General features: G+C 46.2%; 1 protein-coding gene across 11 annotated transcripts in view; it reads left to right on the top strand.

Moving 5' to 3' along the window:
- The window catches only part of RALGPS2 (Ral GEF with PH domain and SH3 binding motif 2), an 890,309-nt gene that overhangs the window by 788,045 nt on the left and 81,485 nt on the right, over window positions 1-20,779 (top strand). For all 11 annotated transcript variants that reach the window (XM_078642169.1, XM_078642158.1, XM_078642140.1 and 8 more), the window contains 2 exons: window positions 1,851-1,943; window positions 20,319-20,424. In XM_078642169.1, the coding sequence (XP_078498295.1) occupies window positions 1,851-1,943; window positions 20,319-20,424 (199 nt within the window). The remainder of the gene's footprint in view (window positions 1-1,850; window positions 1,944-20,318; window positions 20,425-20,779) is intronic.

Here is a 20,779-nt window from a genome sequence, read left to right on the forward strand (position 1 = left end):
TTTGCCTTGGAGAAAGCTCTCAAGATTGGGCATGCCTAGGACCCTTTTAGATTCAGTCCTTTCCCTCCACTTCTCCACCTGGTGTAGAATTCTCTTGGGCGCTGATAGGGGACTCTCACAGGCAATAAGAGTGCCTTTTAGCACCGCTCCTTTTTCCCCCTCTATATTTCTGATCTTCCTGGCCATTTAACTGAGCGAGTGTTTTCATACCGATAATTGTGGGGATACGTCAGTTGTTTACCTGCTATATGACTTAATTATTTTGATCTTGCCCCAAAAGGGTTGTGAGACACCTGCATGCATTTCAACAGTTTGCAGATGCCCATTATTAAAGATAAATAAGTCAAAAAGTAAAAATGTGTTTTCATGGCAGGAAGAAACCGAAATTGGACATTTTACATGGTCCCTGAGTAAACAAAAACTAGAAATTGTGAAATCTTACACTTTCTTAGGGAAGACCATGTGTGGGAACCTTAGTGAAAAAGCCCATATTGAAAATCACATGAGCGAAGCCGAATCTCAAGCTAAAGGTTGGGTGCTTTTTATAGAGGCAACCAGGAGAAGACATTTTTTGCATTTGTTAGAGGCTTATTGTGCCAAAATCCCTTCCTCTTTTCTTTATGGCTTGGAATTGATTAAAGTCTCTAAGTGGAGCTTCTTGGACATGATGGAAGGACGAGTCCTCAGAAATTTAACGTCTGTTAACTCTGCCATCTCTGTGGCAGCCTTAAGGTTAGAATTGGGCCTCAGAAGTGCTTTTGTTAATGCCATGGTGCTGTGGTTCGTTTCCTTTCTAGTGAAGAGTGACAGTGATTCACTAAGGAACTTTATTAAGAAAGAAATTTTGGTTGACTTCAAGGATAAGTTGCTAATCTGTAGACATTGTTTTTACGCTGTTGATAGACTTCAGCTAGATCCTAACCTGGTAACGTAGCCATTAAAAGCAAGTTTGAAACAAGCCACATGGTTCCTAAGCTTCTCTATGAACAGTGTAGCATGCCTTAAAAAAAGGGGTTTTCACAATATAATGAATTCCCTTTTAGTAAATAAAGTACAGCCGTATGTTATTTGGAAATTGCCTCATGGGTTGAGAGGTTTTTTGATTCTTTTAAGGTAGGGAATGTTCCTTCTTAATCCCATTTTGGCTAAATGATATGGTATTTGGGCTGAATGTAACTTTATGTCAAAATGGTATCCCATGATCTGAACCATGTTCTCTTTGTCCTGCATTGTTATGTCGCTGAAAGTGGCTGAAACCTATCTGTTTACAGTTGTCTATTCTTTTTGCCTCAGACGTACTACAGGCACTTTATGGACCTCCTATTAAAACATTTTGCTATAGAGTTTTTAACTATTAAGTGTTTTTTTAAATTGTACTAAGGGTATTCTGCCTAAATGAATCCTATGATGAAATTGCTTAAAAACTTTGAATTTGGTCTTTCTTGCATGACCTGTGTTTCCACACTGCTGCTGAAACTGGTTGAGATATCATTTATTTGCCTGTTGCTGTTTATATTTTAAGCCCAGAGGCACGATAGGCGATAGCCACTTTATGCACCTCCTAATGACGTATTTTGTGTTAGAGCTTTTAACTGTTTTAAGTGTTTTTAAACTTGTACTGATTTTATGATATTTGAATTTAATGTGGTGTTGGCTTCTGTGTTCTACAAAAGATCCAATTGTTACTCTGTTCTGCCATTTCTTTACTTTGAAAGTGTGTATTTTGGCTAAATGTTTATGGGTACCTCTTCGGAGTTCCGAATCATAAATAAACTTTACTTGTTATGTCATATGCTGAAGTGATCATATTAGCAGTTTGTAGCCTTATACACTTTTTTTTCTGTGTGCAGGTAGCTTCTTGGACCAAGTATTGGGCAGCCTTATGTGGCACCCAACTATTCTACTATACTGCAAAGTCTATTAAAGCTACAGAGAGAAAGCATGTAAGTACTTGGGAATGCTTATCTGATGGATACTTACTCACCTTTTGAAAATTCCCAGGTTCCAGACTAGGTCCGGATATGTTGCAGTAGTTCTCCTGCACCAGTGGGTGACTTTTGCTCCACTTAGACATCGGTTACAGCAAAATTTGACATCTCTAGTGCCATATGATGGCAGCAGAGAGGCAGCCAAATTGCTACCTCCTGGATTAAAGGACACTATAGGTTAGTTACAAAATGTCAAGGGTGTCCTGATACCTCCTCAGAAATGGAGATAGAGCGCCCCTTGCTGTCATCATTTCCCTAGGTAGCTTCATTGCATGTGGTCCTGAAAAAAGCAGAAGAAGTTTAAGAATTGCCTCTAACCATGGTTGAGGCCAAATCTTAACTTCTTGAAGGAGGTGATAGAGCCTGCTTTGATGCATTGGAACCACTGCTTCAATTTAATGATGCCTTACCTGGCCTCATCAGGGAAGCTTGGGGCAAACAGACTTCCACCCTGGCCGTAAATAGCTAATCACCTGCCCCTGCAAGTTGACTCCAGGTGATCAAGCCTATTTTCCATGTAACCCTTGCCAGAAAGATTGGTTGTGCAGGCTTCCTCCTGTTCCCGACAGAACCTAGGTGCATTTCCCACTGCTCCTCCAGACAGATGATCTAATAAACTGGATGCAGTGGAGATAAAGGTATCTACTGCGGGAGGCTATCCTTGCCTCCTGAATCCCTACATATTTGCAAGCGAGGTTCAACCATGCATTATTGGAAATGGCAAGTGTTGGACATAGACCTTTTTGAAGGGTCTTCCCCAAACTTTGAATTAACCCTCCTGTTTTCTGAACCCATGTTTGTTGACTTTTAGGGCTCTGTGCACTTTGCCACTACTAATTTGTGTTAAAATGCTTGTGCTGTCTACTTTAAACAATCTAAAATTGGCTTGCACCCAAATGGCAAATTTAATTTACTTGTAATTCCCTAGCAAAGTGGTTCTACATATGCCCTTGGCCTGTAAATGAAAAGCTATCCCTTTAAACATGTCTCAGACATCTCGCAGCATGTAAATTCAGGTTAACTGCCATTTCCTCCTGGCCAAAATAAACCTTTTGCCAGGCCTAAACCCTTCCTCTTTAATACATATAAGTCACCCCTAGGGTAGGCTCAAACAGCCCAGAAGGCAGGGTGCAGTGTATTTAAAAAGTAGGACATATCATTTAAACTTTTACATGTCCTGGTAATGAAAAACTCTTCGATTTGTTTTTCACTACTGCAAGGTCTATCTCTATCATAGGATAACATTGGCTACCTTATTACATTTAATTAAGTGCACATTTTCAATTTGGAGCAAGTAGGAATGTCTAGTTTGATGTCTAACAAATTGTACTTTAAATTCCTCTTTAATGGTAAAGTTTGATTTTAAAACATAATTCTAAAAATGCCACTTTTAGAAAGTTGCCATTTTCTTATCCTAACCGTTTTGTACCTGCTGCCTGTGTTCTGGATCAGATGACTAGGTGTAGCTGGCTGTAGGTCTTTGTGTATTGCTCCCAGACAGTAAGACAAAGGAGGGAATATGTGTTGATAGTATAGGCCATCTCTGACTTGATGAGGGGAGGAGCGGTAACCTGCCACACTTGCACATCAGAAATGCTCTGCCTGATCCCACTCCCAAAGGGTCTAACACTACTCTTTTGTGACCCTAGACAAGCTGGGGCCATGGCAGGGAGGCAGGAAATTGCAAACACCTTTTGGGGTAGAAACCTACAGAACCTTCTCCTACATCAAAGCTGGCACCAGGTCATAAATATTGGAGCCTCAGACCCAACATTTCAGTACACCTATGAACAACTCAGAAGGATTGCTGTGCTGCTCTGCAAGAAGGATTGCTGCCCTGCTGCCAGAGTAAAAGGACTGGATCTGCATCTTGATCTCATGACCACCAGAGAAACTCCAAGGAATAGTTGGCTGGCCTCCTGATCAGAGCCTCGGGGACAGAAAAGGCTCCAATCACATTGAACCCAGCACCTGGACTCTGTCTGCTGTGAGTGGTTTCAGCACATGGGCGATCTGCTGAGCCTCATTAGAAACCCCCCAGCACTGCAGTGGACTTGTTTAGAGGTTTGATATTGAATATTTTATCACAAAATATGCCCTTTTGCCCACCACCAGCAGTGACCACAGTAGTGATGGATGTCTTCACTTTAGGGTGGTAGGGTGTTCATCTGCAGGAACTGGAGATCAGAGGTCCCTGGTGTACAGAAGAGCAGGTTCAGCACATCAACTTGCTTGAGCTGTGGGTGAGTCACCTGGTCTTGAAAGCTTTCCTACCTTTCTTTCACACCGATCTGTCCAGATGTTGACAAATCACATGACTGCGATGTGGTATGTGAACAAGCAGGGGGAGCTTTGGGTCTCATCTTCTCTGCCAGGAAGCTCCAACTGCACACGTCCTACAGAGACTTCAGACGTTACTGACCATCGCAGCCAGACTCATCCTCAGCCTTCCCAGACGAACCCACATCCCACTCCACCTCAGGCAAATCCATTGGCTCCCCATACAGAAGAGATGCTAATTTGAGATGTTGGCCCACGCACAGAAGGCTCTACAAGATCAAGGAACAGCCTACATTAACTACAGCCTGAACTTGCACCAACCATTGAGAAGAATACTCTCTTCTTCCCTTTCACTTGCCCATACTCCCCACATCTACCGAAGCAGAAGTGGAGGACGCTCCTTTTCCCACATTGCAGCAAAGACCTGGAACAGCCTTCCCACACATCTCCGGACCATCACCTCACTGGAATTCTGAATGGCCCTCAAGTCTTGGCATTCAAATAAGCCTCCAGGCCATGCAAGCGCCTGGATACCCTATCAGGTGATTAGCCACGCTTTATAGATCCTGATTTATTGATAGCTTTGGGAAAATGCCTTTATGCGCATTCCCTTTCTCCCTCCCCCTACCCTTCCTTTTTCGAGTGCTGAGGAAGTTGCACAAAGGCCAGGCCCAAGATGTTCCAACTGGCCCAGACTGACCAAGAAGAGTGTGGTACGCACACCTGCACTTCTCACTATGTCCTCCACTACAGCTTACCTTTGAGAGTAGATCACTTCTCCCCCAAGGGGCATGTTCTACACCCCAACCTTCAGGACCTCCACCTGGAGATTAAGCAGGGACACCCAAACTCTTTTCATCTGCTGCCACAGTTAGTTGACGGTATCTTAATTTGTCGCTCCTCCACAAAGTTGCTAGAGGTTGATTGATGAAACCACTTTTTTTGTGTGATATACAAATTAAGAAGTGGGTTCTTTGAAAGCACACCTTTCCAATGTGTCTTTTACCCAGCAAGGTTGTACAGTGGCACAGTTAAAGGTTACATTGCAACTGTCAGATTTATTTGTCTTCCTTTTCAACCCTCCTTGTTAAAGACCCCAATCGTTTTTTAGGTTTCTAAAGTGACTAGTGTACGTTTCCCGTTTGTCATGCCTTAACCGCATGCGTGCGGGCGGAATTCCGCCCGTACGCTGAGATTTGCGGTATCGCATGTTACGTGACGAGCTGGGCTCGTCATGAGCGTGCGAGGAGGCTACCTCATGACGAGCCCAGCTCGTCATGAGCGTCGAAGGGGTTAAAGGAACCTTAATATGTTTCTGAAGTTCTTGATATTGCTCGGTTTTAACTTTCACGTTGCAAACTGTTATTGTTACCATCACCTCAGCGCTACATTAAATTGAGTTGAAAACAGTGTCTCGCCACCCTTCACATGTTTTTAATCAAGTAATCTATCTCTGAGGAGTAAATCAGCTCTCTTGCCCAAGGTGATCTCACATTCCACGTGTTACAGCCCATTATCCTACCAGCCTTTTACCCTACGCCCCATCCCACCTTCGAGGAGGAGAGATTACATCAGCTGGATTCTCGTAGTGCAGTCAGTTTCTACATTGACCCGATGAAGGAGTTTAGGTCTGCTGACCAGCACTTCGTGCAATAGGTAAATAATGCAAAAGTTGGTCCAGAAAAGGACATTGTTACTCTGTATTGACAGTGTCCTTTTCTGGCCCATGTCTGTATTAACTATTATGTCTGTACTAAAAGAGCCACTAAAAGGAATTAGTACTAATTCCACCAGAGTGAACCAACCTCCGCACTGCCCAGGGGAGTTTCTGTGGAGGAGATTCATCACACTGTGGCATGAGCTTCCCTTCACACATTTGCGAAGCATTTTTATTGGGAATCAGCCTTTACAATGAAGTTTTTACCACGATGTACCTTTACCACACATTTTGTTTACCACGCATGTTTTTAGAACGCACATGCTTTTACAATGTATGCCTTTACCATGCATTACAGGTAGGTTTAGGGTGTGGGCGTCCCGACCCCCCACCCCCACATATACATTGTGTGTGTGTGTGTATCTATGTATATATATATATGTGTTTGGTAAATGCATACATTGTAAAAGAATATGCGATTTAAAAACAAATGCGGAGTAAAACGTGTGTGGTAAAGGCATGCAGAGTATTTCCCTGCGTTGTTCCTTCATTCAACCTATTTACTTATGTTCACAAGTGAGAATGAATGGCCATTTAGCTTGTTTCATGCTTCAGGATTTCTTGCTCTTAACTATTCTTTCAGACCTACTGCCTGTGAGATGGTACTGCTATGATATTTATTCAAAATGAGAGGAATATGCAGATAAAAGTATTCATCGGAGGAAAATGTTGCTTACCTTCTGTAACGATCTTTCTGTAGTAGGGGATCTCTGTGTATAGTCATAATCTAGTGAATAGTCCCGCCCATGTGCGTGGACCCCGGCAATCAAAAATAATCTCTTAAGTTGTCAGAAAATTGCAGAACTGCAAAGACACTTAAGAGAGAATTTAAAGACAAATAATGCAGCCTATATCCACAGGCTACACTGTCCAGTACTTCAACTAGAAAATTCCACCAAAAATCCACAAACAGCAAAGCCTGTCCAGATTTCCCTTGCTTTTACTGCAAACCCCCTCAGAAATGATAGAGAGGAAGACCTGGACAGACAAGCCCCATAGGCTGCCATTATGTGGCTTAAATAGGATACTGTGCCTTTAAGAGAACCTTCTCTCAGTATCCCAGAATGCATAGCAGGTCCAACTTACTTTCAGTTCTTTTTTCCGGCTCCTGCTTACAGGACCCTGTGCATTGAGCTCTCCCCTTTTCAGGGGTTTATTGGAGTTTTTTGACACTTTTTGGTTTTAAAAGTGTTCTGCTTTGATTCTTGGTGTTTCCTGTTCACTTCTGTGTGTTGTTTCAGGCTTTTAGGGATCTAAAATGCTTGCCTTGTTCGACAAGTGCCCAGCATGTGGAAGGAAGAAGGCCAAGACTGATCCACACGACGTCTGCATTATTTGCCTCCCTGATGAGCATGTCCCTGAAGGTTGTGACATCTGCCAGGCCTTTTCTACAAGGACCCTGAGGGAAAGACTGAAGATTAGGCTCCAAGGCCTGGAGGAGAGGCGTCTGCAGGCTGCAGGTGGGTCTGGGCAGGCTGGGAAGGCTCCCTCTGCCCCTGCTGAGGCCTCTGGGGGGCTCCCCAGAGGCAGGAAGACCAGCAAAAGATCCCGGTCTCCGTCGACGTTGATAGCATCGACGTCGAGAGGGATGACGACGGTGTGTTCCCCTTCTCCCCGGGGCTCCGGGTCGAGACAGCGTGGGAAATCGACGTCGAGAGGCCTGGCCAGGCCGCCGTCGAAGTCACCGCCGTCGGAGTCGTCGACGACGTCGTCAACGTCGAGGCATCGCCGTCGACGAAGACACCGGCGCTCGCCGTCGAAGCGACACCGCCGATCGCCGTCGACAAGTTCGACGTCGAGGGGACCCTCGGCGTCGAGGACAGTGAGGAAGCGGTCTTCGAGAAAGAAGAGTCGACGCTCGCCGTCGAGGTCTGGCCGCTCGTCATCGAGGGGGCGACGATCGGCGTCGAGGAAGGAACGCTCGATGTCGAGGAGGCGGCGTTCGACGCCAGAGCCTAGAGATAGCCGTTCCACGCATGGGAAACGCTCGACGTCGAGCAGGAAGAGATCGGCGTCTCCTGGGGTCTCAACCTCCTCTAAGAGGCGCAAGAAGGATTCGGGCGCTAGAAGTCACGCCGGATCTGGTGGCGGACGTCGGAGGCGTCGCTCACGCTCGGGAGGGTCTGGCTCACAGGCCCCCTCCTCGAAGAAGTCATCGGGCACGAGGTACTCGGTGGTATATACGCCACCAAGGCCTGTGACCCCTCCTCCTCCTCTACCGAAGGAGGCTCCTCCGGCTAACCCGCCTCTCCCCTCCCTGCCTCCGCCGTCAACTGAGGGGCGGCCTCTGCCGCCAGTTCCTCCTCATAGGCCTCCGAGGTCAGTGTCCCTGCCTCTGCTTCCGACACCTCCTAAGGGTACGCCTACCCCGAAGCCCCGGGACAAACCACGGATGACGCCTCCACGGAAACAGGTGGAGCGCCCACGTGCTGGGAGGTCACGCTCCCGCTCCGGGCGAAGGGAACGTTCGCGTCATAGATCTTCGACGCGATCTAGACGGCGCCACCGGAGACACAGGTCTCGTTCACGGACCAGGTCGTCTGGGACCAGGGACTACTCCCCGACCTTGTCAGATTCGCCGGACACGCGGGTCTCACCGGTCGACGATCTGGTGTCCTTCCAGGACGTGCTGTTACGGGGTGCAGCGAAACTGGGCATTACTTTGACAGTGCCCACTCCGAAGACCTCAGTCATCTTTGAGACGCTCCATCAGAAGCACTTGTCTCGGCCGTTACTGCCACTGGTGCCCGGCCTGGAAGAACCGGCCCTGGATCTTTTCCTTACTCCTGCGGTGACTAAGGCGGCGCCTTCCAGACTGCAGAAGAAGTACCGGGCTCCCGACTCGGACCCAGCCTTTCTGCGGCTGGAGCCCCCTCCAGACTCTGTGATTGTGACGGCGGCGCGCAAACAACATGCCACCACGCCTTCCTCCACTGTTCCGCCAGACAAGGAATCTAGGTGGTTGGATTCCTCTGGGAGACGAGTTTGTGGGACTTCGGCGACCTCAATGAAGGCGGCTAGTGCCACGGCCTTGCTGGGTCGGTATGACAGAGCCCTCTGGGAATCTCTTCAACAATTTGTGGAACTTCTTCCGCGGGACAAGCGGGAAGACTTCCAGGAGGTGCTTAACGAGGGGATGTTGGTGGCGAATCAGGTCATCGGCGCTGCAGCCGACTCCTCTCTTCTGGCGGCGCATGGTTTCTGCCACGGAATAAACCAGCGACGACATGCCTGGCTCCGCCTTACGTCTCTGAAACCGGACGCTCAGCAGAGGGTTGCCAATCTACCATTCTCTGGCGAAACCCTGTTCGGGAAGCACGCTGACGACGAAATGGCCCGCATGAAGGCGGAGGCTGAGACGCTCACAGCGGTGGGTTTGGAGAAGCCCAAGGAGACCAAGAAGACGTACCGTCCGTTCCAACGCCGGTTCGGTGGTCAAGGTAGAGGGCGTGGCCAGTCTTCTGGACAACAGCAGCAACAACAACAGCAGCAGTTCAGAAGACCATTCCAGAAACGCCAGAGGGGCAGAGGCGGCCATCAGTCGGCACCAGCGACTAAGGGCCAGGCCGGGTCTAGGCCCTGAGCACTTACTTCCCCGTCAACTGTTACCCGCTCCGGTGGGGGGAAGCATTCAATCTTTTCTGGCAGAGTGGAGAAAAATTACTCAGGACAAGTGGGTGCTGAATATTGTTTGCAATGGATACAGTCTTCGGTTCACCTGCCCTCCTCCATCGATCCCTCCGGTCAGCTCGCAGTATCAGCTGCGCGAGCTCCAGGCGGAGGCCGATATCCTGTTAAGGAAAAGGGCGATCGAAGTCGTACCTCTGTCTCAAAGGGGAAGAGGTCTGTACTCCCGCTTCTTTCTGGTTCGCAAAAAGGACAAGAACGAGTTCAGGCCCATTCTGGATTTGCGACAAGCAAACAAATGGATTCGCAGAGAAAAGTTTCGCATGCTGTCGTTGCATCAGATTTATCCTCAGCTGCAACGGGGAGACTGGCTGTGTGCCATCGACCTCCAGGATGCTTACTTCCATGTGCCCATTGCACGCAAACACAGGAAGTTCCTGCGGTTCCAAGTCGGCGCCAATCACTATCAATACACAGTACTGCCATTCGGACTGAAGTCTGCGCCGAGAACATTCTCAAAGTGCATGGCGGTGGTAGCAGCACACCTAAGGAAGAACAAGGTGTTTGTCTACCCTTACCTGGACGATTGGTTGATCAAGGCCTCCTCCTTCGCGGAAGCGCAGGCACACTTCCAGAAGACGTGCGTTCTCTTGAACAAGCTGGGGTTGCACATCAACATGTCCAAGTCGGTTCCGACTCCAGTCCAGTGCATTCAGTACTTGGGAGCCTCCATCGATACGCTGTCAGCAAGCGTGTCTCCTTCGGAGGAGCGACGTTTATCACTACTTCGGAAGGCTCGGGCTCTCATGTCCGCTCCATCCACGACAGTGAGGACGGTGTCTTCTCTGCTGGGATCGATGGCCTCCTGTATCTTCCTGACGCCACATGCACGGCTGCACATGAGACCGTTGCAAGAGTGCTTGGAGGATCAGTGGGATCAGAGGAGAGGATCTTGGGACGACAAGATACGCCTATCTCTGCATGCTCTTCATTCTCTGAAGTGGTGGTGTTCAGCGGAGAATCTCCTCAGAGGGGTTCCCTTCCACAAGGACATTCCCGCTCAGGTTGTCGTGATGGATGCTTCTCTCCAGGGCTGGGGAGCGCATTCTGGAGACCTACAGATTCAAGGGACGTGGTCTCCGGCGGAGTCCACGTACCACATCAATTTCCTGGAACTCAGAGCTGTTCACTTGGCACTGAAGGCCTTTCACCCGTCCTTCCAGACCGACTCTCTCCTTGTGCAGACGGACAATACAACCACAATGTATTACCTCAACAAGCAGGGAGGATCGAGGTCACGCACCCTGTCGCAGGAGGCACAGGCGATCTGGCGCTGGCTTCTGGCTCGAGGACTGACGATAACGGCTACCCATCTGCCAGGTGTGCAGAATGTTCAGGCAGACGCGCTGAGCAGACTGATTCCGGAAAACCACGAATGGGTCATAAACGACGAAGTACTAGGAGAAGTCTTCGCATGGTGGGGGACTCCAGGCGTAGATCTGTTTGCCACCGCAGAAAACAGCAAATGCCGAGACTTCGCCTCCAGGTACTACCAGCCGGGGACGCTGGGGAATGCGTTATGGATCAACTGGTCGAACAGCTTTCTGTACGCTTTTCCACCCATTCCCCTGATTCCGACGGTTCTCATCAAGCTGTCCCAGTCCAGGGCGCGGATGATACTGATTGCCCCGGAACGGCCCAGACAGTGGTGGTTCACGGACCTGCTTCACCGGTCTCTCCTTCCTCACATTCGGCTGCCGTGCAGGCCGGACCTTCTCACGAAGTTCGGGGGGCTGATGTTGCACCCCAACCTCTCGTCTTTGAGTTTGGCAGCATGGCTTCTGAGTTAGTGCAATATGGTCATCTGAATCTCCCTGCAGATTGCATGGACATACTGAAGGAGTCTAAGAGACCTTCCACTAGGACTTCCTATGCTTACAAGTGGAAGAGATTTTGTATCTGGTGCAAGTCTAAGAACTATGATCCGACGACTTGTAAGGAAGATGTCATCCTTCCTTATCTTCTACAGTTGGCTCAGTCTGGCCTTAATGTCCATTCTATTAAGGTTCATCTTGCTGCTTTGACTGCCTACAGGAAATGCCCTTCACAGACTTCCTTTTTCCAGATCCCTGTGATTTAAAGATTTTTTGGAAGGCTTGAAGAAAGTGTTCCCTCCTGTCAGGCTTCCTTCGCCTTCATGGGAATTGAATGTGGTGCTGTCCAGATTGATGAAGGAGCCTTTTGAACCTATTCATAAGGCTTCGTTGCAGCACCTGTCCTGGAAGGCGGCGTTCCTCGTGGCCATTACATCGGCCCGCAGGGTGAGTGAAATTCAGGCGTTGTGTTGCCAAGAACCTTATACTGTATTTCATGCTGCTAAGGTTGTTATGCGTACTCACCCTAAATTTCTTCCCAAGGTTATTTCTGATTTTCATGTCAACCAGACCATAACTTTGCCTACGTTTTTTCAGAATCCTTCATCTCCAGCGGAAAGGTCGTTACATTCCCTGGATGTTAGGAGGGTATTGAAGTTTTATCTGGATAAGACCAAAGATATTCGTAGGTCTGACCAATTGTTTATCAATTATGGATCTGTCAGGATGGGTCTTGCGACCTCTAAGTAGTCTATCTCTAGGTGGATTGTGTCCTGCATACAGCTATGTTACCAAAAAGCTAATAAGACCTTAGGAGGTAAGCCTAAGGCTCATTCCACCAGGGGCAAAGCTGCCACGACAGCTTTGCTCCGTAATGTTTCGATTGCAGAAATCTGCAAGGCGGCCACTTGGAAGTCGGTTCATACCTTTGCTAAGCATTACTGCCTGGACACTGATGCCAGGGCAGACGCTCAGGTTGGGCAGGCTTCGCTGCGAAATCTGTTCGCACAATAGTGGCGTTAATTCTCTTTTCTCCACCGCCGCTTTGGTGTGGGGATGGGCTTGCCATTCTATTCACTAGATTATGACTATACACAGAGATCCCCTACTACAGAAGGAGTAGTTTCTGTCCTGTAACTCCAGTTCTGTAGTAGGGGTATCTCTGTTATAGTCATAAGCGCCCTCCCGCCTCCCCGGTGGAGAGAGACATGTTCCTTAAGGAATGCGACAGGTCTGGCGTTTTACGCCTTCAAAAAGAACTGAAAGTAAGTTGGACCTGCTATGCATTCTGGGATACTGAGAGAAGGTTCTCTTAAAGGCACAGTATCCTATTTAAGCCACATAATGGCAGCCTATGGGGCTTGTCTGTCCAGGTCTTCCTCTCTATCATTTCTGAGGGGTTTTGCAGTAAAAGCAAGGGAAATCTGGACAGGCTTTGCTGTTTGTGGATTTTTGGTGGAATTTTCTAGTTGAAGTACTGGACAGTGTAGCCTGTGGATATAGGCTGCATTATTTGTCTTTAAATTCTCTCTTAAGTGTCTTTGCAGTTCTGCAATTTTCTGACAACTTAAGAGATTATTTTTGATTGCCGGGGTCCACGCACATGGGCGGGACTATTCACTAGATTATGACTATAACAGAGATACCCCTACTACAGAACTGGAGTTACAGGACAGAAACTACTCCTTCTGGTGGATACTCTGTCAAGCTGCAGATCCTTCACAGAACCCATTCTGATGGATGGTTACAAACTTCTGGGCATTAATGGGATTTGTTTACTTCTGTTGCACTGCACTTTCATGTCTGATCTGATCTTACCCTCGTCTTGGTCTCAGAATATAATGGACGAGGAACTGACGCAATTGCGCTACTTATCACTCCAGGGATGTCACATGCACTGTAACATTGTTGAAGTGGAACCAGAGCCACCTATAGGTGCATGAGAGCTATTGCAAAGTGCACAGATCCTGCCTAGGGATATACCGTGGGGGAGGAATCTGTATTTACATAGAGTATCCACCAGTACATTTTTAGCAAAGGTAAGTAACTTATTCTTTGCTACTGTAAAAGGTAGTCACTATTTGGATCCTGACCACGAATCAGTGCAATGTCCTGGACTCATTCTTTTAGTCAATTAACTGGTGTGCTTTCTGGAGGCACCTTACTACAAAGTCCAGATCTAGTATGGGATAGGCATCATCTGCCTTGTCACGCTGTTCGCCCATGAGGAAATGCAGCAGAGGTTGTGTCCACGGGGATGCCTTAACAGCTCCCTGGTTTGGCCATTCTGAGTTCGCCTTTGGTCCATAATGGCACTTAATGACTGCTAGGACTCGGTATCTTGCTTTGGGAAATGTTTGGTAATTCACTATGGCTTCTACCTTTCCTACCCCACATGTGTGGCTCTTGAATATTATGGTAAACTGAATGCCTTACAGCCAAAGCCAATATGTGAGCAAGTGTTCGACTTCCACATATTACTACCCCCACATAGCAGAATTGTGGGAGAGGCCATGCCCAAATACTCTATGGTATCTTGTCCTGCTCGCTTTTGAGTCACCTAAGCATAGACTCTTCCTCCTTTTCTGTCCAATACATTTGGAAGATAAAGTCTCAAAATGACAACACCCCCACTGCCTCATAGCAAGCAATTTCCAAACAATTTTTTAACATGAATTTGGTTTATTTAATTCTACAGCTGAGAAAGTGGTTCCAACAAGGGGGCGATTGTACTACTATTGCTTACATTTTGGATGAGAAACCATTTTGTTCTAGAGAGTGAGGTCTGAATTTTATGCTAATGGATTAGTTTGTCACATGGTTAAGATGCAAACAAATATCGTTTTCATACTCACAGGCCAGTGGTGTTTGGCTTTAAGTAGTTTTTCAGCTCATGATGCCCGTACACAGTAGAGGCATTGCACCAACGTTGGAATTACTTCAGTTGTTTTTTTTTTTTTAAATAAACATTATAACATTGTATCTCAAAGATGGTGTGTGTGTGTATATATATATAAAATATATATGTTATCCAGTGCCTACAATCTATTCGGGTTTGCCAAGGAAAAAGGCTTTTTCTTAGTAATGTGTGCCAAATGTCTTGGATCTTTTCTTATTAGTGTATTTATAGGTATTTTAAGGTTCCTGTTGGGAAGAAAATGTCTTTTTCATCCAGCTAACGAAACGGTTTCAGTTTAGGATTAATTGTACTTGTGGTTTTAAATACAAGGTCTTAGAATGGTTCCACCGTTGGACCTCTTCATTTGTTGGAGTTAGGATATTGGTCCTTCTTTTGCATGGAATTTTATCATCTTGAAAACAGACTTTCAGATTCTGCCTCACTTTTACATATTGCCTTTTTGAAAAATAGTGCCTCTAAGCTTCTCTCGTCCTATGGAGAGATGACTTGATCTTCAGGTTTGCAATTCCTGTGTTCTACTGTAGCACGTGTGGGTGGTGCATGACTCTATATTTAGTGTCGTCAATCCTCATTAGCGTATTATGTAGGGTTGAAAGTTTCTGTTGCTGTGCCCTTGTTGCATCAAGCTCCTCACTTTTTTCGTTCTTACTGGCCTGTTATGATTTCTTTGTGTGCATGAGATTTTTGTCGCAAGCTCCCTCAACATTATTTTGTATGTTGCCCACCAACAGAGAGAGTGAGTGTTTGGTAATAAGCTTACATACAAAGTGGTAACCCTTTTAACTTAGGCTAGTACTGTTCCCATGACCAGACCTTGAAATGACTGACGGTTGTGAGGTGCAAGCCTTCTTACCTGTATTCCTGTTCAAAATCTGCCTCCCCCGCTCCCTTTCTGTAAATCAATGTATTCTTTCATGACTGAGCCTTTAATCTCCTTGACTGTAGTGGGCCCAAGTGCGGTTCCTCCAGAAGTTTTGTACTCCTGTTGAGGCCCCCCTCAGTTCCAGGGTTTCACCCCAAATGGTGTATTCCCACGAAAGAGGGATGCAAGCTGGGCACCCCACCAGCCATTATGTTTTTTACTGTTGCTGATGGAATATTGTCGGGTTGAGCAGCGTGGGTCAGTTTCATTGAGAAATATTAAAATGTTGCTGTTGAGGTTTCTGCAAAATTAACGACCTCGTACGTCAACGTTGTTAAAGAATAGTTTGTGGTCATTGTGTCTTTGTCCACTGTGCCACTCTGAACGGTTGCCAGCCATATACATATCAAACTTGAACCTGATCTGTAATGAGGAGAATCCCAATCCGCTCTTCATAAACGAAAATGATAAGCCTTTTCTACAGAGCATTAAGCCTGGCTGGTACAGACAAACGCGAGAGAGCCCATCTGACGTCCAGTGGCCCACCAGCCTCCCAGATCTCCATAGCAAGTGAACTTGTGTCCTGGTCGTCGTTGCTAAGAGAAGCCCTGAAAAGCATGCCTGTCGTATCTGTTTGTGCCTCTTTACCCTGGTTAGCACCAAGCCACCAACCATCGTTCATTCAAATATATGGGGCGTAAAGCCTCTCCATAACAACGATTTTTAAAAGTATTCTGGAATTATCTGTTTTGCATCAGGGGTGAATTCGGAGCCTGACAACTATTGATAACATCTCGCTGGAGAATCGTTAAATGTTTACTCCCCCTTGGGATTCTCCTGCTATTCCGCATATTTTCTGGTGTCTGGTATACGTTTGCTAAACGTTAGATTGCTTCTTTTATTCAGGTCCACTCCTATTCTCAAAGTGTGGAATCCGGGTGCCCCCATGTGGCAGATTGAAGTTGCTACAGACAGCTGTTACAAGCTACATTCTGCTCAACCGACAGTAGAAATATCTGCTCCTTTGTGGGAACAAACCCTCGGACCCTTCGTTTCTTATGTTTCGCTGCCTGGTACACACAATAGCTTTCTTTGCGCTCGTTTTGTGTGACTTAAAACGAAGCATCAGACACAATCAAATTTGTCTTTGTGAACAAAGGGTATTAAGAAGGATTATTGACTTTTTCATCCCCCCCCCCCCCCCCCCGTAAAGGATACATGCACATTTGTGCATTTGTGTCCAGGAGGTTGATTTAATGCAATTCTGTTTATTTCGATCTGCCAACAAAATCATTGGCCAAGTTGTAGATGATTTAAAATGGCACAGCCAGAATGATTTAAAATATAAAGACATTTGAATCATTTTCTTAGGCTTTTGAGAAATTGCATTGGCTAAAGTCAGCCAGGACATAACATTTAAATCGGTCTGGTGTGCAAAACCCTCTAGACGCTGCTTATGGTCAGAGATGGTCTATTGACTGAATATGCCACCTTTCTGCAGATCCACTCTGTCGCAGGGCCTTTCTGTATCTGCTGCAAAGTTGTGGAATAGTCTTCCACTTGAACTGAGGAAAGAACCTGTTAAAGTTAAGGAAGCAGTTCAAAACCTGGCTAATTGTAGCATTCTAGGCTTTATACCCGCTCCCTATCTGTGGATGTCCTGTATCTGAAGGAGATCCGCTTTGAGGTGCTTGGTGCCAAGGTAACTATCTGTTAGATGCACCTAATAAAGAGCTTCAAAGTAAATAATTAGGTTTTCGTGACGATACCCTCATTTGGATTTTCATTTGGATTTTTATGGAGATGTTCTGGACTCACAGAAGATTACAAAACCATGTTTTTGCTGTCCTTTCTTCAGTCTCCCCCTCACACTGTCCTTTCTGCTTGCAACAAACTATGTTCTCCAGCTGACCTAGGGAAAATTGTACTACAGTAGTAAGCGCTTATTAACATGTCATCCAGCAGTCTGTTCTGACAAAACACAATGACACAGGCCACCTTGACACTGTCCAATGAGAAATCCCAGAACCATTTAGAAAGGGCTGTAGATTCCAAAAGCTCTACAGGACCATGCAGTTAGTGCAAAGGTTGATAACAAAGTATATACATCACTTGCTTTCAGAACAATCATTTGGGTAGTTAAATTCAGATTTTGTGCATATTGCTGCCTCCGTTTGCAGCTGTGAACTAAGGTACTTGTAAGAGACACTGTGTACTGGAACGCTATCAATGCTGGAAAAGGCCTTGTTGGGGTGATAAGTCACAACTGCCGTTCTCCTCTGATCATTCTATAGGATCTGAGTGTTTTTGCAACAACTTTTCAATTGTTAGTTGGTTTAAGCAAAATTAGATGCAGTCCACTACCATATCCCTGGTATCATCTGAACAAGAATTCCTGCAGTCACTCCTACAGTAAGATACCAAGACCCATCTTACATGTTACCATAGCTGGGCTCTCCTGCTTCCAAGACTTTCTCAGGTCACTCCAGGATCAATTATGCTTTCGTCATACCACTAAACACAAGATGATAGCCGGAGTGCTGAACATTTTCAAACACACACCCCCAGTCAAGTGATCAGAGTTAAATTCGTTGTTCTTTTGCTCACCATGCTGCCCCAGTTTCTACCCAGTCATATGCAAATCAATACTGACAGGCAAGGTCCACCCTGGACCAGAAAAAAGCATCCTGGGACCGGTTACAGAGTTTCACACTTCATCAGCCAGGCTGACTTGCATTCAGTGGCACCGCGAGCAAGGGACCCACATCTGGGCATACCCATAGCCACTTAATGCGCACATAGCAAACACAACAAGATGCAAGGGAAAATGTCACCCACTAAGACACCAGTGTTCACGACGTGTAGGGCATGTCACAAACAGATGTTTGTGACGGGCCCTCAGGAAGTGTTACTTCGATGAACAGGGTCACAACACGACTCCAGGACCTGTGATGACTCTGACCAGATGAATCAGAAGCCCATACAGAACTGTGAGGCCAAATTTTGTCACCAAACATATTAAAACTCCACGCCGCAACTGGTAGAAAACAGACAGAAGGTTCCAATCCTATGGCAGATCATAGTCTTGGATACGTACTAGAAAAAGCATCAGCCCCTTTCTGCCACTCATGGACTGCAGCAAGAGTATCGGCAGGCCTCCTGGTCTCTCTCCCGATCTCTGTCGCTTTGATTCAGAGTTTTGCCCGATGCACCGTTACCAGGTCCATCAGTGATCTTACAGCAAGTAGAGACTGACAAAGATGCTATGCTGCATGTCTTTGGCATTTTACCAGTTCCCTCTGGCGCATCTTCAGGCCCCATTTGGACCGTCTTCAGTGATGTTTGTGCCCCTCGAACCCACATCGGGTTCAGCTCCAGTGCTGACTTAAGTTCCAGCACCAACCCCTGCGCCAGTTTCCTTAGATTCAGAATGATGCCTAAGGAGGATTTTCAGCCCATTGTGCTATGACTCCAAAAGGAACCCACTCTGACTGAAGTTGCACTCTGCTCTGAGCGGCACGCAGCCACCAGGCAATCCTTCAAATGCTGACACTTTGCCCTTACCACACTGTAGGGCTTAAACTTTGCGCAATTGTTTTGGCAGAAGTCTAAGACCTACAGCTACCTAATATGGAGGTGAAGACTAATGTTTTGACTGAAGGTTTTTACCAGATCAGGACCATACAGAACCTCTGACATTTAATGAGGCCCTCACAGATATGATTCTGGAAACTTGGGCAAATTCATCTTCCGATCCACCTGTTTATAGACAGGTTGCTCGTCGCCATCACCCTGCGGCCCAGCCTTTTTTTACACAACATCTGTCAGTTGGCACTTCAACAAGTACAGCAGGGTTTTGGTTGTGGGTCTTGTGCCCAGAGGATCCACACCTCTGGAACTGGCTGGACTGCCAGGGAATTTCTGTGGTGATGAATCACCTGGCTCGATCTTTAAATGCCAGTGCGAACGAACGTCTCTGCCAATGCTTAGCAGATCACAAATGGCAGTTGCACCCAGAGATGGTGCAGGCCATCATGCAGCAATGAGGGGAATTCTGTATTGATCTTTCCCCATCATCAAACGTGCAATGCCAGCACTTTTGCACATTGGAGTTACCAAGAAGGCTATCTGTCAGAGGCGCATTCTGCATTGAGTAGAGCTTGTGACTCCTGTATGCCTTCTGTCCTCTAGTCACGTTGCCGCAACATGAGACTTTTCTGTCTCAGCGGCAGGACAAGGTACTGCACCTGGGCCTGCACTGTTTGCATCCCCATGCTTGGAGATTGAGTGGTAGCAGTTAAAGTGTACTCCTGTGGTGGTTTGGGCTCCAGAAGAAAGTTTGGAAACTTTTGAAAACTTTTCCTCGAGGCCAGTAGGACATAAGACTAAATCAGGAGGTAAAATCTTTGACAGGGATAAACCTGGATACTGTGTCACTCCATTGCGGTCAGCCTGAAATCTTACTTAGGTGACAGTCTATAGAATATCATTGGCACCTACTGCTTATTCCTAATTAAAACTTTAAAAATTCTTATTTCCTGTTATGATTATTGAAATTTTGTAATTTTCTTGCTGAAGAGCTCATTGAAAGCACTCGTTCAGACGGGCTGACTTAAAACTAACGAATCTAATTCTTTTAATATGAGGCTTATGCTTATTTGTTTTAATGTCTTTATTTCTAGGGCAGTAATTAAGGTGGGGCTTTTGGGTTCTATTTGCTTTTGAAATTTGTTTTAATTCTGATTTTGTTCTCTGGGTTAAGAATTTTATTTTTTAATAAAGGTTCTGGATTTTACACACACATACATTTTTGTGTTTATGAATTGAATGAAGATGTCCATTTTGAAGAACTTGGATCACAGTACATTTATTTGTCTTTTTTGTATTGTCAGATATGAGCGTAATTCGTATTCTTTGGCATTATCCCATGTCTAATTACTGATTTTACATCCAAAAGTGTGTCCTGTGAAGCAAGCAAATCGTTCAGAGATATTTATCTCTCTAGGGAGTCACAAGCTCTTATGCTTCCTTCTCCCTTTGCTTCTTTTAGTTCAAGTCCACGTCAAGTAAAAGTGTGGCTGTGGTTGGGTGGATGGTGATGATGGCGGATGACCCAGAACATCCTGACCTTTTTCTACTCACGGACTCAGAGAAAGGTGAGTACCAGCAGTGATTTTAGGTTTTGTGACATGTCCTTTGGAGGGATGGGATATTTAGTACTGACTTGCCGGATTTTTGGAAATACAGTGTGTGTCTTATCTGGTTAAGAGTATAGTGGGGTAGAATTATTACATGTGTGGTGCATAGGAGGAAAATAGGTATCTTGAGTGCTCACCTTGCCTGAACCCGAGCACTATAAAATCGATACCTCTGTCTACCAATCATTGGACATTTGCCCATGTTAATTTACTACTATGCTAACACACTGAACACAAAATTATCTACAGCCTTACTCTTCCAGAATACAGTGCACTGTGACCTCTATACCTATGGAACCCAGATCAGTATCAT

Source organism: Lissotriton helveticus, chromosome 1_1, assembly GCF_964261635.1.
Source record: "Lissotriton helveticus chromosome 1_1, aLisHel1.1, whole genome shotgun sequence".
NCBI lineage: Eukaryota > Metazoa > Chordata > Amphibia > Caudata > Salamandridae > Lissotriton > Lissotriton helveticus.